The 21,021-nt window shown below is 32.9% G+C and overlaps 1 protein-coding gene and 1 non-coding gene across 2 annotated transcripts in view; both read left to right on the top strand.

Moving 5' to 3' along the window:
* The window catches only part of LRRIQ3 (leucine rich repeats and IQ motif containing 3), a 191,064-nt gene that overhangs the window by 19,313 nt on the left and 150,730 nt on the right, over nucleotides 1-21,021 (top strand). The window contains exons 2-3 of the mRNA XM_021678115.1: nucleotides 7,468-7,716; nucleotides 10,752-11,075. Of these exons, the coding sequence (XP_021533790.1) occupies nucleotides 7,468-7,716; nucleotides 10,752-11,075 (573 nt within the window). The remainder of the gene's footprint in view (nucleotides 1-7,467; nucleotides 7,717-10,751; nucleotides 11,076-21,021) is intronic.
* On the top strand, nucleotides 9,087-9,193 carry LOC123324676. The gene has a single exon (XR_006539953.1). It is a non-coding gene; the product is annotated as a U6 spliceosomal RNA (small nuclear RNA).

Raw genomic sequence — 21,021 nt, 5'->3', positions numbered from 1 at the left:
TTTGGCTCTGAGTCAACTGTGGAGAAAATCTTGCTATACTACTACGGCAACACACAAATAGACATGTGAGAGAATGACATAGTGAAGGTTGGTGTAGGTGGAGAGAACCTGGGATGGTATGGTGAGAGAGACCCATACATCCTAGCATGCCAGCTGAACCTACCATCAGTGTTCTTGCCAGTGTATCAGAAATGTAAATTAGTCATCTTGGAGGTGTCTGTTTAGATGAGCCCTACAAGACTGAATCTAGAGTTAATATCACTTGGAAAAGAACTGCCTAGTTGAATCAAGTCAACCTACAGAATCCTGAGAGAAAATAAATGGTAGTTGTTTTAAGCCAATAGATTTTGGGGTGCTTTGTTATTCAGCATAAATAAATGAAAAATATACATTCTTTTTTGTAGGAATTTGGATATTGGTGGTAGAGAATTCAAAGGGAAAGATTTCAAGGAATTAAGAATAGATCTCAATGTAAATGAGAGATACTTTGTAATTTGTACTTATAAGTCTTTTTTCCAGATTTATTGAGATATAATTGACATATAACATTGTATAAGTTTAATGTGTACAGTATGATAAATTGATACACATGTATATTACAAAATGATAATCACAGTAAGCTTAGTTAACACATCTGTCACCTCATATAATTACTATTTATTTATTTATTTTGTTATGAGAATATTTAGGATGTATTACTCTCAACAGCTTTCCAGCACAAAATATACAATATAGTATTGCTAACTGTAGTTACCATGTTGTATGTTATATCTCTAGAACTTGTTCATCTTATATCTGGAAGTCCGTAATCTTTAACTGATACCTCCCCATTTCCTGTACTCCATTTTGGCCACTCCTGATAACCAACAGTTTACTCTGTTTAAATGAGTTCAACTTTTTTAGATTGCACATTAAGTGAGATCATACAGTATATGTCTTTCTCTGACTTATTTCACTTACCCTTTAAAATCCATCTATATTATAGAAAATGGCAGGATTTCCTTCTTTCTCGTGGCTGAACATTATTCCATTGTGCATGTATGTATGTACTGTGTAAAATATATCTATAAGTATTACATTTGTTACATTTTTTAACTGTTCATCTGTAAATGGGCACTTAGGTTGTTTCCATACCTTGGCTGTTGTAAATAATGCTGTAATGAACATGGGAAGTGCAGATATCTCTTCAAGATAATTATTTCATTTCCTTTCGATATAAACCCAGAAGTGGAATTGCTAGATCCTATGGTAGTCCCATTTTTAATTTTTTGAGGAACCTCCATACTATTTTCCACAGGGGCTGTATCAGTTCACATCCTTACCAACAGTGTGCAAGGATTTGTTCCCTCTTCTCCACATCTTCCCCAGTGCTATTTCTTGTCTTTTTGAATAAAGAAATTCTACCAGGTATGGAGTAGTATCTCATTATGGTTTTGTTTGCATTTCCCTGATGATTAGTGGTGTTGATCACCTTCTTATATATATGTTGGCATTTATATATCTCTTTTGGAAAAAAAAAGTCTGTTCAAGTCCTCTGCCTATTTTAAAATTAGAAGATGATGATAGTGATGATGATGATCATTGCTACTGATTTGTATGAGTTCCGTTTATATTTGAATATCTACCCCTTATTAGATTAATTGCAAATATTTTCTCCCATTCCATAGTTTGCCTCTTCATTCTGTTTATTGTTTCTTTTCTGTGCAGAAGCTTCTTAGTGTGATGTAGCCCTATTTGCTGATTTTTGCTTTTGTTGCCTTTGGTGTCATATCCCACAATCATTGCCAAGACCAATGTCAAGGACCTTCTTCCCTATGTTTTTTTCTAGGAGTTTTATGATTCCCAGTTTTATATTTAAGTCTTTTGATTTAATTTTTGAGTTAATTTTGAGATATTTTTATAAGTGGTGTAAGAGGTCAGATTTAATTATTTTTTCCAGTGAATATCCAATTTTCTCAACACCATTTATTGAAGATATTGTCCTTTCCCCATTGCGTATTCTTTGTTCCCTTGTCAAATATTAGTTGACCGTATATGGGTAGGTTTATTTCTGGGCTCTCTATTCTTTTAAATTGGTCTGTGTGTCTGTTTTTATGCCAGTACCATACTGTTTTGATTACTGTGGATTTGTAATATGTTTTCAAGTCAGGAAGTGTGAGCCCTCCAGCTTCATTTTCTTTTTCAAGATTGTTTTGCCTAGTCGAGTTTCTTGGGTTGTTGGTATTGTCCCATGTGCATTTTAGGATTATTTTTCCTATTTCTTTGAAAAATGCCATTTGAATTTTAATAAGAATTGCATTGAATCTGTAGATAGCTTAGGATAGAATGGACATTTTAAGAGTATTAACTATTCCTGAACACAGGATCTTTCCATTTGTGTCTTTAATTAATGTCTTCTAGATTTCAGTGTATAGATCTTTTACCTCCTTGATTATATTTATTCCTAAGTACTTTATTCTTTTTGATGCTATTATAAGATGATTGATTCCTTTATTTCTTTTTCAGGTACCTCATTGTTAGTATATATAAAATGAAACTGACTTTTGTATGTTTATTTTGTGCCCTCATCTTTACTGAATTTGTTTATTCTAACAATTTTCATGGAGTCTTGAGGATATTCTATATATAATATCATGTTATCTGCAAACAGAAAATTTACTTCTTCCTTTCTGATTTGGATTCCTTTTGTTTCTTTTTCTTAGCTGATCACTCTAGCTAGGATTTCTAGTCTTATGTTGAATAGGAATAGTGAGAGTGGGTACCTTTGCTTTTTTCCTGATCCTAGAGGAAAAGCTTTCAACCTTTCACCTTTGAATATAATGTTAGCTGTTGACTTATCATATATGGCCTTTGTTATGTTGAATTGTAATCCTTTTATACCCTCTTTGTTTAGAGTTTTCATCATGTAAGGATTTGATTTATCAAATGCTTTTTCTGCATCTATTGAGATGATCCTATGATTTTTGTCTTTTGTACCATTGATAAGATATATTGCACTGATTGATTTGTGTTGTTGAACCATTCTTGCATCCCAGGGATAAATCCCACTTGATCATGGTATATGATTTTTTTTAAATGGGGTTGAATTTGATTTGCTAGATTTTGTTCAGAATTTTTGCATGTATATTCATTAGGGATATTGGCTTGTATTTTTCTTTTCTTTAGTATCCTTATCTGGCTTTGCTATCAGGGTAATGATGGCCTTGTAAAATAATATGGAAGTGTTTTCTCCTGTTCAACTTTTTGGGAGAGTTTGAGAAGGACTGGCATTCATTCTTCTTTAAATGTTTGATAGAATCTGCCAATTAAGCTCTCTGTGGCTGATCTGTTCTTTGTCAGGAGGTTTTTAATTATTGATTGAATCTCCTTACTAGTAATTCGTCTGTTCAGATGTTCTTTTTCTTCATGAATAAGTCTTAGTAGACTGTATGTTTCTAGGAATTTATCCGTTTCTCCTAGGTTGTTCAATTTGTTGGTGTATCATTTTTCATAGTATTCTCATGATTCTTTGTATTTATTTGATACCAGTTACAATGTCTTCTCTTTTATTTCTAACTTTATTTATTTGGGTCCTCTCAAGTTTTTTTTGGTGGTCGTTGTTGTTAAATCTAGCTAAAGGTGGCCAATTTTGTTTATTCTTTCAAAACCCAACCCTTAGTTTTGTTGATCTTTTCTTGTTTTCTTTTATTTCATTTATTTTTGCTCTGATCTTTTTTATTTCTTTCCTTCTGCTAACTTGGGTATAGTTTGTTGTTTTTTCTCTAGTTCCTAGAGGTAAGAAGTTAGCTTTCTTGAGATTTTTTTAAATGGATGCATTGATCACATAAAACTTCTGGTTATAATTGCTTTTGCTGCATTCTATAAGTGTTGGTATGTTGTGTTTCTATTATCAATTGTTTCCAGTTTTGTTTTTTTTTTAAATTTCACTTTGATTTCTTCTTTGACCCATTGATTATTCAGGAATAGAAATCTTAATTTTTTTATTCCTCTAAATTTACTGTTTCTCTGAGGAAAGTAAAAAGTAGCCATATTTATTGAAACATGATTCAGTTCTAGGTCTCATGCTAAATTATGAAAACTGCAGAACAAGTGCCCTCACCTCAGGGTGTATGTAATTTAATTGGAAAGACAACAATTAAATTATATAACATATAAACATATAATTTCTAAATTGGCCATGTAGGCATGGTACAGGAATGTAAATGACTAAGAGTTAATTAGACAATGATTTGCTGAAGAGGGTTACACCAAGAGAGAAATAAATATAACATCCTTAATAGCAGAGTTCAGCATAGCAAAGTTCAGCATATTTCATTAACTAAGAATCCATTATTGTTAACTGTTTAGAATTCTAATTATTGAATTAAAAAGTTAATATTTCAACAATTATATTTTACTTCATCACATAGTTAATTTTATTGTTTTCATGGAGTTCGCATTTAAACATAAAATAATTAGGCAACCTGGATATTTTTAAAATTCTGAAGCCATGAAATTTTAATTCCCTAATCATTTTGGTATTTAATATTGCAGATTTTTTATATGTCTGTAATTGCATCTTTTTAAATAAAACTAGGAAGTAGTTGTCCAAAATGAATAAAAAGATATTCACTTAAGTACTATCATGAAGATTATCTCCAATTTGGATTTGTGTGACATAATAATTCTCTTCTTCCTCAGACTATAAGTCTTATCTGCAAGAAAAAGTTTTCAAGTGAGGCAGTAATACTAATCACACTAACTCACTCACTAGGTATTATTAAAAAATTATTTGGAACATATTTAAGCATTTTGAGGAAGAGGGCAATGTTATCTTATGTATCAGTATCAGTTAACTTCACAAAACAGTCTGTGAACTTCACAGAGTAACAAGATTGATTAATTAATAGCTAAAGTTAGAATGCTTAAATAATTGCAGAACCTTTCATTATAATCAGATTATCTATTATGTCTGAAATCAATGAAGGAAATAGAAAAAAATTCTACTTTTGAATACCAGTGGTAGATTATTGACATCATGTTCAAGTGACATATGAGTCATATTAATACAAAAGAGTTTAAAATAAAAATCTTTCATTGCTTGTGATAAGTTTATAGACAGTAATTATAGTTAGTAACACTATTTAGAATCCGTGAAAATAAATGCTAGAAGATTATATCTTCTACAAAGAAATAAAGAAATATCAAAATAAACTATTAGAGATGGAATAATCTGTGTGAACAATGAATGCTTGAAAAAATAGTTCATCTATCTATATGTCACTGTCTATACACACACACACACACACACACACACACACACACACGTACCAGTGCATTGACAGAAGATGTAAAGTCAGCTTCAGCTTTATGTGAGGAAATGGGATCTCTCCGCTGTTCCATGTTGATGTGTTTTGTTTGTCTAGAGATTTTGCTATGAGCTATGATCTAAAACTCTTTAACTTTAGTTAGTAATAATGTATTAGTTAATAATAATTAGTTAATAATAATGTATTAAGATTGGATCATTAATTAAACAAATATACAACACTAATGCAAGATTTTAATAGGGGGAACTGACAATGAGGATGTATATGGGATCTCTGTGTACTTTCAGTTTTTCATTTCTTTATTCATTCCTCCATCAGTAGACACTTAGGCTGCTTACATGTCTTGGCTATTGTAAATATTGATCTAAATAGCTCTAAAAAATAAAGTCTAGGGGCACCTGGGTGGGTCAGTCATTAAGCGTCTTGAAACATCCTGATTTATGCCTGAGATATGGGCTTTCATAAACCCTGTTATAAACCAGAGTTTGCCTGTATTAGGCCAAAATGGAAAAAATAGGTTTCTCAAAGGAGAGCCTGAGGAAAGACTTAAGGTCTTTTCTAAATAGGAAGTCCAAATGATGGGATACATTTTATACATTGCTTTTCATTTCAGGACCTATAGAGCTTGGTAAGTTTGTAAAGATTCATTCACATCTGTTTATTTCATATGAGGGTCTTTATATTTGGAAGACTGTTTTACTTATAGTTTAGACTAGTTTTTCTCAAGATGACCATGACTTACCCAGGTGCATGCTCAATTACATATTCCTTGGCCCTCAGCCCAGAGACTCTGATAATGTAGATATGATATGGGACCTAGGAATCTGCTTTCTGTTTAATTCCTTAGATGGTACTTAAGAGTTTGAGGATTACAGTTCTAGGCCTTGGGTAGGATATAAAAAGTAGCTAATCTCTTGAAAGAGTGTAAGGGTTTATCTGGATTTCCACATTTATTTTTACTTGGATTATGCTGACCTAGTTTACTTCCACATGGGAGAGATTCTTCCAATAGGGAAGATAGTTAATCTTACTAAATGCTTTCAGATAGGCCACTTGAGTTCAGATATTCTCTTCTAAACTATCACTGGGTGACTGTGTTTTGTGAAAGCTAGAAGTACCTACAGTAAGGGAGATTTCAAATATATGAGAAATACTATGTAAAATTATATTAAAGAGCTTGATCCAGAAATTTTACATAAAATTAAATTAATCAAATTTTAAAACTGTTAGAATTCCAGATCTTAATTACCTAGTTGCATTGAACATAGAAATAAATAATGTGATTGCAAATTGTCTTTTTAAGAAATTTGTAACAGTTGAAATCCGGTATTGTGCCTTAATTTCATTTAGCTACATTTTTCAGCCTCTTACACAAATGTTAGCACTATCCTGACTTAGAAGTTTATCATTCAGTGCATTTCTTTATTTAGCAGAATGTTTTAACCAGAATTATTATACAAGGTATAAAAAGTGTAATTTTCTTTGTTTTAGTTTTCTTGCCTAGATGTTTTTCTCTTAACTGTTTCACCAAATTCCATGTTCTCTAAGTACTCTAGGAAAAAGGAAATTTTTTTTTTCCTTTTACTGATTAGTTGATTGGCAAGGGCAATGATAACATTTTTGATTTGTAGTTATATAAATTTCATACTTTCAAAATGCTTTGAATTAGAAGGTTTTATGGGAATTAATTTTTTTGAATTTTTTTTATTTGAGTATAGTTGATATATGATGTTACATTAGTTTCAGGTATACAACTTAGTGATTTAACAGTTTTATACATTATGCTATGTTCACCACATATGTAGCTACTCTGTACCATTACATCACTATTACAGTATCATTGACTGTATTCCTTATGCTGTGTCTTTTATACTGTGACTTACTCATTCCATAACTGGAGGCCTGTATCTCCTTCTCCCCTTCACCTACTTTGCCCAACCCCCTATTGTCTGGCAACTATCAGTTTATTCTCTGATTTATAGGTCTTAATTCTGCTTTTTTTGTTGCTTTATTCTTTTTTAGATTTCACTTACAAATTAGATCGTTTAACTTTTTTACCCATTGTATTCTCACTGGCTATAGCAGTTTTTTTGTTTGTTTTCAGATTTATTTTTGGAAGTTAAAAAACCTTTTCTAAGCTATTTCCCATTTTTTCTAGATGTTTCATGGAACAATAACAGAAGAGCTCACCAGTCATGAAGAATGGAGTCACTACAATGAAAACATGATAGAAGATCAAAAAGATTTTGTTTTTGTGAAGTTCAGTGGCCTTCATTTAAAATCTATGGAAAATTTGCAATCCTGTATCTCTCTTAGAGTATGCATCTTCTCAAACAATTTTATTACAGATATTCGTCCACTTCAGAGTTGTATAAAATTAGTCAAACTTGATCTCCATGGAAATCAGGTAAGCAATAGACATTTTAGATATTTGCATATAAATGAAATTAATATTTAAAAACACTTATGCTATGTATCCCAATATACCTCCCAATTTTTATATAAAATATAAACAAAAATTTAAAAATAAATAGAATATATGTAAATACAAAATTTAAAATTAAAGGGGTACCTGGCTGGCTCAGTCGGTGGAGCAAGTGATTCTTGATCTTTGGATCATGAGTTTGATCCCCACATTGGATGTGAAGATTACTTTAAAAATTTTTAAATTTAAACAAAATTTTGAGTTAGAAATATGTAAAAACTGTGTGATTTGGTATATTTTACTTCTTAAATTAATGGTGTGGATTAAAAATGCTCTGGACTTTTAAATTTTTTTAATGACATAATTGACATACAACATATTAAATTCATCTGTACAACATGATGATTGTGTATATACATATATATATATGTATATATATATATAGCACATTTTCTTTATTCATTCCTCCATCGGTAGACACTTAGGCTGCTTTCATATCTTAGCTATCGTAAATTATGCTAGAATGAATATGAGGGGTACATATATCTTTTTGAGTCAGTGTTTTCCTTGTCTTCAGATAAATACTGAGAAGTAGAATTGTTGGATCATATGGTAGTTTTATTTTTATTTTTCTGAGGAACCTCCATACTGTTTTCCACAGTGATTGTACCAATTTATATTCCCATTAACAGTGCATAGGGTTCCTTTTCCTCCACATCCTTGCAAACACTTGTTATTTCCTGTCCTTTGGACAGTGGCCATTCTAGCAGGTGTGACGTGATATCTCATTGTGGTTTTGATGTGTATTTCCCTGTTTGTTTTGATTCTTGATAGTGAGCATCTCTTCATGTACCATGTTGGCCATCTGGATGTTTTCTTTAGGAAATGTCTATTCAGATTCACTGCCCATTTTTAATTGGATTTTATTTTGGTATTGGGTTGTATGAGTTCTTTATATATTTTGGATATTATCCCCTTATTACATATATGATTTGCAAATATTTTCTTTAATTCAGTAGCTTGCCTTTTCATTTTTTTTTTTTTGATGATTTCCTTTGCTGTGCAGAAGCTTCTTAGTTTGATGTATTTTTACCTGATGTATTTTTGCTTTTGTGTCCTTTGCTTTTTGTGTCAAAACCAAAAATCACCACCAAGGCTATTGTGAAGGAGTGTATTGCCTATGTTTTCTTTTAGGAGTTTTATAGTTTCAGGTCTTAGGTTTTACACTTCAATCCATTTTGAGCTAATTTTTGTGTATGGTGTAAGATAGAGGTCCAGTTTTATGACTTTTTTTTTTTTTTACATGTTGCTGTCCAGTTTTCCCAACACCATTTATTGAAGAGACTGCCCTTGTGCTTGCTTTGGCAGCATATATACTAAATATGGAATGATACAGAGAAGATTAGCATGGTTCCTGTGCAAGGATGATATGCAAATTTGTGAAGACACTGCCTTTTCCTCATTGTATATTCTTTTTTTCCCCCCCCATTGTATATTCTTGACGCCATCATAAATCAACTGACCATCTATACATGGGTTTATTTCCGGTCTCTGAGTTCTGTTACATTGATCTTTGTGTCTGTTTTTATGCCAATACCATACTGTTTTGATTACTATACGTTTGTAATATAGTTTAAAAATCACGGCGCATGATGCCTCCAGCTTTATTCTCTTTCAGGATTGCTTTGGCTATTTGGGATCTTCTGTGTTTCCATATACATTTTGGGATTCTTTTTTCTATTTCTGTGAAAAATGCCTTTGGAATTTAGAAGGGATTACACTGAATATGTAGATTGTTTTGGGTAATATCATTTTAACATTTATTCTCTCAATCCAGAGCATGGAATATCTTTCCATTTATTTGTCTGTTCCTCTTTCTTTTATCCATGTCTCATAGTTTTCAGTGTGCAGATCTTTCACCTCCTTGGTAAATTCATTCTAGGTATTTTCTCTTTTTGCTGCAGTTTTGAATGGGATTGTGTTCTTAATTTCTCTTATAGCTTATTATTAGTGTATAGAAATGCAGCATATATTTGTATTTTGATTTTGTATCCCGCAACTTTACTAATTGATTTATTAGTTGTAAGAATTTTTTGGTGAAGTCTTTAGGATTTTCTGTATATAATATGTCATCTGCAAATGCTGACAGTTTTGTTACTTCCTTTCTGATTTGCATTCCTTTTGTTTCTTTTCCTTGATTAATTACTCTGGCTGGAACTTTTAATATTGTGTTGAACAAAAGTGGAAAGAGTGGACATCTTTGCCTTGTTCCTGATCTTAGAGGAAAAGCTTTCAATTTTCATCACTGAATATGATGTTAGCTGTGGGCTTGTCATATATGGCCTTTATTATGTTGAGGTACATTCCTTCTGTACCTACTTGTTGAGAGTTTTTATCATGAGTAAATGTTGAATTTTGTCAAATTCCTTTTCTCTGTCTATTGAGATGATCATATGACTTTTATCCTTCATTTTTTTTTTAAAAGATTTTATTTATTTATTTGAGACAGAGAGAATGAGATACAGAGAGCATGAGAGGGAGGAGGGTCAGAGGGAGAAGCAGACTCCCTGCCGAGCAGGGAGCCCGATGCGGGACTCGATCCCGGGACTCCAGGATCATGACCTGAGCCGAAGGCAGTCGCTTAACCAACTGAGCCACCCAGGCGCCCTATCCTTCATTTTTGTTAATGTGGTGTATCACATTGATATGGCTCCTTAATTCTTTATGTTTAGAAAATTTTAGAATTGGCCTACTACAAAGGAATTTTTATTGAACAAAGTATATATGTCTATTCATTTAATTATACTAACAATGATAACATAATCTAGATGAACAGTGTATTATGTTTTTACTCCAGTCACTATTGGATAATTAGAGATTCTTTTTTGGCTTATTAATGAGAAATTTGCCATTTTGGAAAATACTGAATTTTAGAAGATGTTGAATGTTTTTCCATTATCCATGTAACTTATAGAAAATTAATATTTGTATTTAAGATGTTATTAATAATATTTCAGATAAAGAGTCTACCAGATGCCAAATTTTGGAGTGGATTGAAGAAACTAAAACTCCTCTATCTTCATGACAATGGGTTTGCAAAATTAAAGAATATATGTATGTTATCTGCCTGTCCAAGTCTCATTGCCCTCACTATGTTCGATTGTCCAGTGAGCCTTAAAAAAGGATATAGACATGTTCTCATCAACAGTATATGGCCTCTCAAAGCACTGGATCATCATGTGATTTCTGATGAAGAAATAATTCAGAACTGGCATCTTCCTGAAAGATTCAAAGCATATAGCCACCGACTTTTCTTTAATTTCTGCCCTGCTTTGAAAAAGGTAACTGGATTCATTAGAGTTTCATTTCAGATAAACCTAAGTTATATGAACTAATATATACTGTATCATTTATCTAAAATTTAATAAACTAGTGAACACATTAGTAATATCTTATATCTGAGAATTTATAGAGGCTTATATGCCTACTGCATAAAAAATGCTGAGCATAAAAATATCAAATTGTAGAGAAACAAATATATTTTTTGATTTCTATGATGTCTTAATAGCTTTGAGGATGTATAGCTTATATACTGTAAAATTCATTCATTTTATATATGTGATTTAATGATTTTAGTAAATTAATGGTGTTGTATAACCATCTCCACATTCCAGTGTTAGAAATTTTCACCATTCCAAAAGTTTCCCTCTTTCCCATTTGTAGTTAATCTTGACTCCCAACCTCAGTCTTAGGTACCATTGGTCTGGTTTCCGTTTCTATACATTTGCTTTTCTAAACATTTTATATGAATCAAGTCATACAATACACAGTCTTATGCAGCTGCCTTCATTCACTTAGTGTGATGTGTTTGAGGCTCATTTATGTTGTAGCATGTATCAGTAGTTAGTTATTTTGATTGCTGAGTAATTTTCCATTATATGAATATACTACATTTTTTTAATTCATTCGCTTATTATCGGTTTTTGCTATTATGAATAATGCTGTTATGAACAGCTACTTCTTACATGTTTTTGTGTAGACATGTTTTCATTTTTCTTGGGTAGATTCTTAGGAGTGCAATTGCGGGTATGTATGGTAAGTTTATGCTTAATTTTGTAAAAAACTAAATTGCTTTCTAAACAGTAGAAACCAAAAATGCATGAGGGTTTTAGTTTCTGTATGTCCTTTCAAACAATTAGTGTTTTTTTGTATTTTACACTATAGACATTCTAGTAGGTATAAAGTGGTATTTTATTTTGGTTTTAATTTTTATTTCCCTAATGAGTAATGGTGATAAGCATTTTTCATCTGCTTATCAATTATACATATATATTTGTCAAATGTCTGTACAAATTTTTTGCTCATTTTGAAAGTGGGTTGTTTGTCTTATTATTGTGTTGTAAGAGTAGCTATATGGATATAAATCCTTTATCAGATATATGCATTGCAGATATTTTTTTCTCAGCCTCTAGCTCATCTTTTCATTTTCTTGATGTTCTCTTTTAGAGCAGAAAAATTTTGAGTTTTAAGACATCCAGGTTATGAATTTTTTCTTTTATGGATCATGCTTTTGGTGTTGTATCTAAGAAATCTGCCTAATGTCACAAAATTTTTTCTATGTTTTTTCCTAGAAGTTTATAATTTTGCTGAAATTTAGACTGTGTTTCATTTTGAATGAATTTTTATGTGTGGTGTGAAGTAAGGGTCTAATTTCATTTTTTTTTTTTGCCTGTAGATATTCAATTACACCAGCCCAATTTGTTGAAAAGACTATTCTTTCCCAGGTCAATTGTCTAGATATCTTTGTCAGAAACCAGTTGGCCATAAAATGTAAGGTTAATTTCTGGATTCTCAGTTATATTCCAATGGTCTATATATTTTATCCTTATGCCAGTAGCACCCAGTCTGATTATTGTAGGTGCTTTGTAGTTAAGTTTTGAAATAGGGAAGTGTGAGTCCTCCAACTTTGCTCTTTTTTTCAATATTGCTTTGGCTATTCAGGGTCCCTTGCATTTACAAATGAATTTTAGGATCAGCTTGTCGATTTCTGCAATTATTCCTGCTGGGTTAGTGATAAAGATTCCATTGAATTTATAAATCAGTTTGTGGAGATTGCCGTCTTTACAATAGTGAGTATTCTCAATCTTGAATGTGAACTGTCTCTCAATTTATTTAGATATTCTTTAATTCTTTCAACATTGTTTTATAGTTTTCATTGTGCAAGTTTTGCAGTTATTTTGTTAAAATTTAATGCCATCCAGATCAAAATTCCAATGACACTTTTCAAAGTGCTGGAACAAACAATCCTAAAATTTGTATGGAATCAGAAGAGACCCCAGGTTGCCAAGGAAATGTTGAAAAAGAAAAACAAAGCTGGGGGCATCAAGTTGCCTGATTTCAAGTTTTTTACAAAGTAGTGATCACCAAGACAGCATGGTACTGGCACAAAAACAGACATATAGACCAATGGAACAGAATAGAGGGCCCAGATATGGACACTCAAGTCTATGGTCAAATAATCGTCAACAATGCAGGAAAAAATATGCAATGGAAAAAAAACCAGTCTCTTCAATAAATTATGCTGAGAAAATTGGACAGCTATATGCAGAAGAATGAAACTTGACCATTCTCTAACACCATACACAAAGATAAACTCAAAATGGATGAAAGACCCCAATGTGAGATGAATCCATCCAAATCCTAGAGAACATAGGCAGTAACCTCTTTGATATCGCCCACAGCAACTTCTTGCAAGATACATCTCCAAAGGCTAGTGAAACAAAAGCAAAAATGAACTTTTGGGACTTCATCAAGATAAAAAGCTTCTGCACAACAAAGGAAACAGTCAACAAAACAAAGAGGCAACCCACAGAATGGGAGAAGATATTTGCAAATGACACTACAGATAAAGGGCTGGTATCCAAAATCTATAAAGAACTTCTCAAACTCAACACCCAAAAAACAAATAATCAAGTCAAAAAATGGACAGAAGACATGAACAGACACTTGTCCAAAGAAGACATACAAATAGCTAACAGACACATAAAAAAATGTTTATCATCATTAGCCATCAGGGAAATTCAAATCAAAACCACACTGAGATACCACCTTACACCAGTTAGAATGGCAAAAATTGACAGGGCAAGACAACAAATGTTGGAGAGGTTGTGGAGAAAGGGGAACCCTCTTACACTGTTGGTGGGAATGCAAGTTGGTACAGCCACTTTGGAAGTGTGGAGGTGCCTCAAAAAATTAAAAATAGAGCTACTCTGTGACCCAGCAATTGTACTCCTGGGTATTTACCCCAAAGACACAGATGTAGCGAAAAGAAGGGCCATATACACCCCAATGTTCATAGCAGCAATGTCCGCAATAGCCAAACTGTGGAAAGAGCTGAGATGCCCTTCAACAGATGAATGAATAAAGAAGATGTGGTCCATATATATAATGGAATATTACTCAGCCATCAGAAAGGATGAATACCCAACTTTCACATCAACATGGATTGGACTGGAGGAGATTATGCTAAGTGAAAGAAGTCAAGCAGAGAAAGTCAATTATCATATGGTTTCACTTATTTGTGGAACATAAGGAATAGCATGGAGGACATTAGAAGAAGGAAGGGAAAAATGAAGGGGGGGAAATCGGAGGGAGAGATGAACCATGAGAGACTATGGACTCTGAGAAACAAACTGAGGGTTTTAGAAGGGAGGGGGGTGGGGGTATGGGTTAGCCCGGTGATGGGTATTAAGGAGGGCATGTACTGCATGGAGCACTGGGTGTTACACGAAAACAATGAATCATGGATCACTACATCGAAAACTAATGATGTGGGTGCCTGGGTGGCTCAGATGGTTAAACGTCTGCCTTCAGGTCATGATCCCAGTGTCCTGGGATCGAGTCCCACATTGGGCTCCCTGCTCAGCGGGAAGCCTGCTTCTTCCTCCCCCTGCTTGTACTCTCTCTCTCTCTGTCAAATAAATAAATAAAATCTTAAAAAAAAAACTAACTAATGATGTATGGTGACTAACATAACATAATAAAATAAAATAAATTTATTTCTGTGTATTTTATTTGCTTTGATATTGTGAATGGAATTATTTTCTTAAATTCATTTTTGGATTGTTTGTTACTAATATATAGAAATACAATTGATATTTTAATTTAATCTTATATTCTTCCACCTTGCTATTTTCATTTTTTAGTTCTTGAAGATTTTGTTGATTAAAAATACTTGTTTTTTTAATAGATCGTGGATCTCTAATTTTTTTCAGGTTTTCCATATTTGAGTTAGTCCATTGGGAAGTAGTTTTTTTTTTTTTTTCAATGCCTTAAAGGACAATTTGGAATATTAGTGGAAGTGGATAAAAATATTAAATTCTTAATTTGGTGACATGGCATGTTGAAATCATGATTATATCCTGATTTTTTTAACATGCTGAAAGAAGTGATTGAGAAACGATATCTAGTTGTAGGTTACAAAATACTTAAATGGATAGATAAAAATTTTTAAAAAAATGCTTCATGACATGAGTATTAGGGCAGATAAATTATGTAAAATTTAAAAGAGATGAGCTCTGCAGGTGTTAGAAAAGTACAAGTACATAGGAAATAAAAAAAGTATGTTGCAGAACATATGTTCTAAGTATATCTAAATGTATCTATCTATCTATGCATTGACAATTGATGAAGAATGGAAAATCAGTTGAATAGTGATTACATTTGAAAGTATATCTAAACAATGAACAGTGATTTTGCATGGAGATTAGAAAGTTAGAAAACTTTATAACTGCATACAATTATTTATAAAAAGTGAGTATATTAATGATTTTGAAATAATACTTAAAAATTCTAGAGAAATAGAAAATGAGGCAGTATTTAATTCTGGGTATCTTAACCTGGGCCCTAAAAGAAGAATTTCATTTATGTATTCTAGTTGGGTATTATGGTATAATCAAATGTAGGAACATACTTCACTTTATTTTTTTAACATGACTTTTTTTAAGGACAATCAAAATGACTGATGTTCATTTAAGCAATGAATAGGAAGTTAGCGGGGCTATGAAAAGAACCTTGGAGTTTAGACATCTTAATGAATGCAATGAAGATCTATTGTAGTTATTTGAGGAGGAAAATAGAGTGGTTCTACCATAGTTGGTGCTCTATGAAAAAAATTGACAAAGTTTTTTAAAGGAAATTAATCCAGTGTTTTGCGAGCAGATTAATGGGGGTTAGGAGACAGATGAGAGCAGAGAGATCAATTAATTACTGTAGGGCAGAAATGGTGTGATTAGAGTTGATACAGGCAGACAATAGTGGCAAAGAAGAAAGAAGACAGAGTTTAGAGGACAGACACTCAGTAAAAGTCGTTGTGATAGGCATTTTATATATTTTATTCCTTCATTCCTTTACCAAATATGTATTGATTACCTAATACGTGAATGAGATTATTCTGGACTCAGTGGTAAATAATACCAACAAAGGTTCTGCTCTCATAAAGTTCAGTGGGAAGGCACAGGAAATAAACATGTAAGCAGAAAAAACCAAACCAAACCAAACCAGCATAGAATGTCAGATCGTGTTAATTTCTAAATAAAAGAAAATAAAGTAGTAACATGGGACAAAAGGGATGAAGGCTTGGGCTAGATAGGGAAGGACTTTCTGAAGAATATTTATTCTTCATCATATTCTTTGGTGTGGAAAGATATTATTTCACAGAAAAAAATGAAATATAGTAAAGTTTAAGATTTTACCCGGTATCCCAGACATATAGTCAGTCCTGAAGCTGGGATTTCAAGTCTGTGTTGGTTTCACAGTCCTACAATTAACATTGTATATCAAAGGACAGACAGTGTAACGATTTGACAGGATTTTTTTAACTGATGAAATATGAATAATATGAATATGAAAAAAGAATTAGTGAGAAAATGTTCTTTTGGTATTTTGAACTTCGGTAACTGGGACAAAAAGTAACTTAGTTTACAAACATGGCATCATTTGAAGAGTTGTGGTAGAATATTAAGTTTGGTCATGTTTATTTGAGGTAGTATATTGATATATAGATATCAACCAGGCATTGGAAATGAAGAACTAAAATTCAGAAATAATGTTCTAGGTCTAAGATGTAAATTCAGTAGTGAGTGGTTTGAGGGTATGGTTAAAGCCAAACTCACAAGAAAGTATAGGGATCAGTATGAGAGCTAAGAACAAAGCCTTCGGGCAGTTTCATTTTATGGATACAAAGCAGTGGGACCAATGAAGATAACAGAGAATTAATTCCAGGAGGTAGGAGGAAAAACAGAGAGATGACTTATTATCACTTAGTTTAAGAGAAAAGAATGATTAAAAAAATGAAGGATGTTTTTAAAGGTCAAGAAAAATTATCATGGAAACAAAACTATTTTGAAAACTTCTGTTGAAGAGATGTTGCATCTTTGGGATTTTAGTAACTTTCAGGAATGGATACAAAATTGCAATGGGTTAATATATAATTACCAAGTATAGAAACTTTTCTGAGAAAATTTTGGACAGAGGAAAGATAATGCCTTAGCTGCCAGAAATAGGATTAATGGGAGATTTTTTTAAAAAGTGAGATGATACTAACTTCAGTATATTTTTAAGCTGAGGGAAATTAATTTAAAAGAAAATGATTGAAGAAAAAAACCATTGTGTAAAAAACATGAATGCATCACAAATGGAGTATGCTTTAAAGAGCTATAGGTACACCTAATGATGGAAGAATTTTGTGGTAGAGATTTAAATAAATCTATTTAAATAATAGTTTTTCAGTTTACTGATAAATTTTTATTCATTATTTCTGCTATAAGCAATATTATTTTGGGTATTCTTTGATTATTAAAAGGTTTTATTTATAGCAGTAAATGCTTGAATAAATGACAATCTATGAGTATATAAATTTATTTAGTAATGTTTGAAATATATATTTCAGAACATTTTTTTGTACTTATTATTGAGTATAAGAATACTATGAAGACTGGGGCGGAGGAGTTAAGATGGCGGAGTAGTAGGGGAACCCTGGCTTACCTCGTCCCTTGAACACAGCTAGATCAACATCAAATCATTTTGAACAACTAGGAAATTGATTTGAGGATTACGAAAACAATCTGCACATTTCGAGGGAGAGAATGTGGCAGACGGGAGATACGGAGATTTGAACCGGGGGAGAGAAAAGGCAGGTGCCGCAGAGGAGAGGGAGCCCTTTTCAGGGAGAGAGGGAGAATAAATGGCCTATGGGGTTCATGCAAGATGCTGTGGTGTGGGGATCCCCTGGGTTGCACTGAGAAAGACTGTTCCCCTTCCTGGATTATATTTGGAAAAGGGTATATTGCCTCTTCATGGACAAAGGCCCTCTGGGCACCATTGAGTGACAATTCAACAGCAGGGGATTTGGCTGTGTACACCTGCCTGGGTGCCTGGAGTCTGTGGTGAAGCACAGCACCCATTTGTTGAAGAGACTGTATTTTTTTTCCTTTGGATGTTCTTTCCTGCTTTGTTGGAGATTAGTCGACTATACAGTTGTGGGTCCATTACTGGGATTTTCTCTTCTGTTCCATTGATCAATGTGTCTGTTTTTGTGCCAGTACCATAGTGTCTTGATCACTACAACTTTGTAATATAACTTGTAGTCCAGAATTGTGATGTCTCCAACTTTGCTTTTCTTTTTCTAGATTGCTTTGGCTATTTGGGGTCTTTTATGGTTACATACAAACTTTAGGATTGTTGTTCTAGCTCTGTGAGAAATGTTGGTATTTTGATAGGGATTGCATGAAATGTGTAGATTACTTTGGGTAGTGTAGACATTTTAACAATATTTGTTCTTCCAATCCATTAGCATGAAATGTTTTTCCATTTTCTGGGGTCATCTTCAATTTCTTTCATAAGTGTTTTATAGTTTTCAGTGTACAGATCTTTTGCTTCTTTGGTTAGTATAGTCCTAGGTATTTTATGGTTTTGGTGCATTTGTAAATGGGATTCCTTGATTTATCTTTGTGCTGCTTCATTATTGGTGTAGAGAAATGCAATAGATTACTGTACATTGACTTGTATCCTGCAACTTTATTGAATTTGTGTATCAGTTCTAGCAATTTTTTAGTGGAGTCTTTTGGGTTTTCTACATAGAGTACCATGTTGTCTGAATATAGTGAAAGTTTGACTTCTTCCTTGCAGATTTGGATGACTTTTATTTCTTTTTGTTATCTGATTGCTGAGGCTAGGACTTCCAGTACTCTGTTAAATAACAGTGGTCAGAGTGGACATCTGTGTCTTGTTCCTGACCATAGAGGAAAAGCTTTCAGTTTTTCCCCATTGTGGATGATATTAGCTGTGGGTTTTTCACATGTGGCCTTTATGATATTGAGGTTTGTTCCCTCTATTCCTACTTTATTGAGGGTTTTTGTCAAGATTCGGTGCTGTGCTTTGTCAAATGCTTTTTCTGCATCTGTTGAGAGGATCATATGGTTCTTATCCTTTCATTTATTGTGGTATATCAGGTTGATTGTTTGTGAATATTGAGCCACCCCTTGCAACCCAGGAATAAATCCTACTTGATCATGGTGAATGACTCTTTTAATGTTCCGTTGGATTAGGTTTGCTAGTATTTTGTTGAGAATTTTTGCATCCATGTTCATCAGAGATACTGGCCTATAGTTCTCTTTTTTAGTAGGGTCTTTGTCTGAATTTGGAATCAGGATAATGAATCAAGATAATGATAATGGTAACTCGTAGAATAAGTTTGGAAGTTTTCCTTCCATTTCTATTTTTTTTTTTTTTTGGAATAGTTTGAGAAGAATAGGTATTAACGCTTCTTTAAATGTTTGGTAGAATTCCCCTGGGAAGCCATTCAGCCCTGAACCATAGTTTGTTGGGAGATTTTTGATTACTGATTCAATTTCTTTGCTGGTTATCAGTCTGTTCAAGTTTTCTATTTTTTTCTGTTTCAGTTTTGCTAGTTTATATGTTTGTAGGAATTTATCCCTTTCTTCCAGGTTGTCCAATTTGTTGGCATATAATTTTTCATAATATTCTCTTATAATTTGTATTTCTGCAATGTGATTTTGATTTCTTCTCTTTCATTAGTACTTTTATTTATTCATGTCCTTTTTCTTTTCTTTTTGATAAACTTGGCTAAGGATTTATCAATTTTATTAATTCTTTTGAAGAACCAGCTCCTGGTTTCATCAATGTGTATAATACTTTTGTTTGTTTGTTTCTGTATTAGTTATTTCTGTGCTAATGTTTCTTGTTTCCCTTCTGCTGGCTTTAGGCTTCATTTGTTGTTATTTTTCTAGCTCCTTTTAGGTGTAAGGTTAGGTTGCAGATTTGAGATTTTTTCTTGCTTTTTGAGTTAGACCTGTCTTGCTATATACTTCCCTCTTATGACCACTTTTGCTGCATCTCAAAGGTTTTTCATCTTCATTTGTTTCATTTGTTTCCATGTATTTTTAAAGTTCTTTTTTAATTTCTTCGTTGACCCATTCATTCTTTAGTAGGATGTTCTTTAATGTCCATGTATTTGTGGCCTTTCCAAATTTTTTCTTGTGATTGACTTTAAGTTTCATAGTGTTGTGATTGGAAAATATGCATGATGTGATCTCAATCCCTTTGTACTTGTTGAGGCCTAATTTGTGACCTAGTATCTGATCTGTTCTGGAGAATGTAACTATGTGCGCTTGAAAAGACTGTGTATTCTGCTGCTTTATAAAGGATGAAATGTTCTGAATGTATCCATGAAATCCATCTGATCCAGTGTGTCATTCAAAGCCATTGCTTCCTTGTTGATTTTCTGCTTAGATGATGTGTCTCTTGCTATAAGTGGGGTGTTAATGTCCCCTACTAGTATTGTATTATTATCAATGAGTTCCTTTTTGTTTGTTATTTATTGATTTATATTTTTGGATGCTCCCAAGTTGGGGGCATAAATATTTACAACTGTTAGATGTTCTTGTTGGATAGACTGCTTTATTATGATGTAGTGCCCTTCTTTATGTCTTTTTACAGTCTTTGGTTTAAAATCTAGTTTGTCTGATATAAGTATTGCAACTCCAGCTTTCTTTTCTTTGTTTTTTTTTTTTTAAGATTTTAATTATTTATTTGAGAGAGAGTGAAAGAAGGAGAGCACGAGAGGGGCAGGGTCTCAGGGAGAAGCAGACTCCCTGCTGAGGGGGGAGCCCAATGCAGGACTTGATCCTGGGACTCTGGGATCATGACCTGAGCCAAAGGCAGATGCTTAACTGACTGAGCCACCCAGGCACCCTCCGGCTTTCTTTT

Source organism: Neomonachus schauinslandi, chromosome 4, assembly GCF_002201575.2.
Source record: "Neomonachus schauinslandi chromosome 4, ASM220157v2, whole genome shotgun sequence".
Taxonomy (NCBI): domain Eukaryota; kingdom Metazoa; phylum Chordata; class Mammalia; order Carnivora; family Phocidae; genus Neomonachus; species Neomonachus schauinslandi.
The sequence above is the reverse complement of the archived record's forward strand: the minus strand, read 5'-3'. Positions and strand labels throughout refer to the sequence as shown.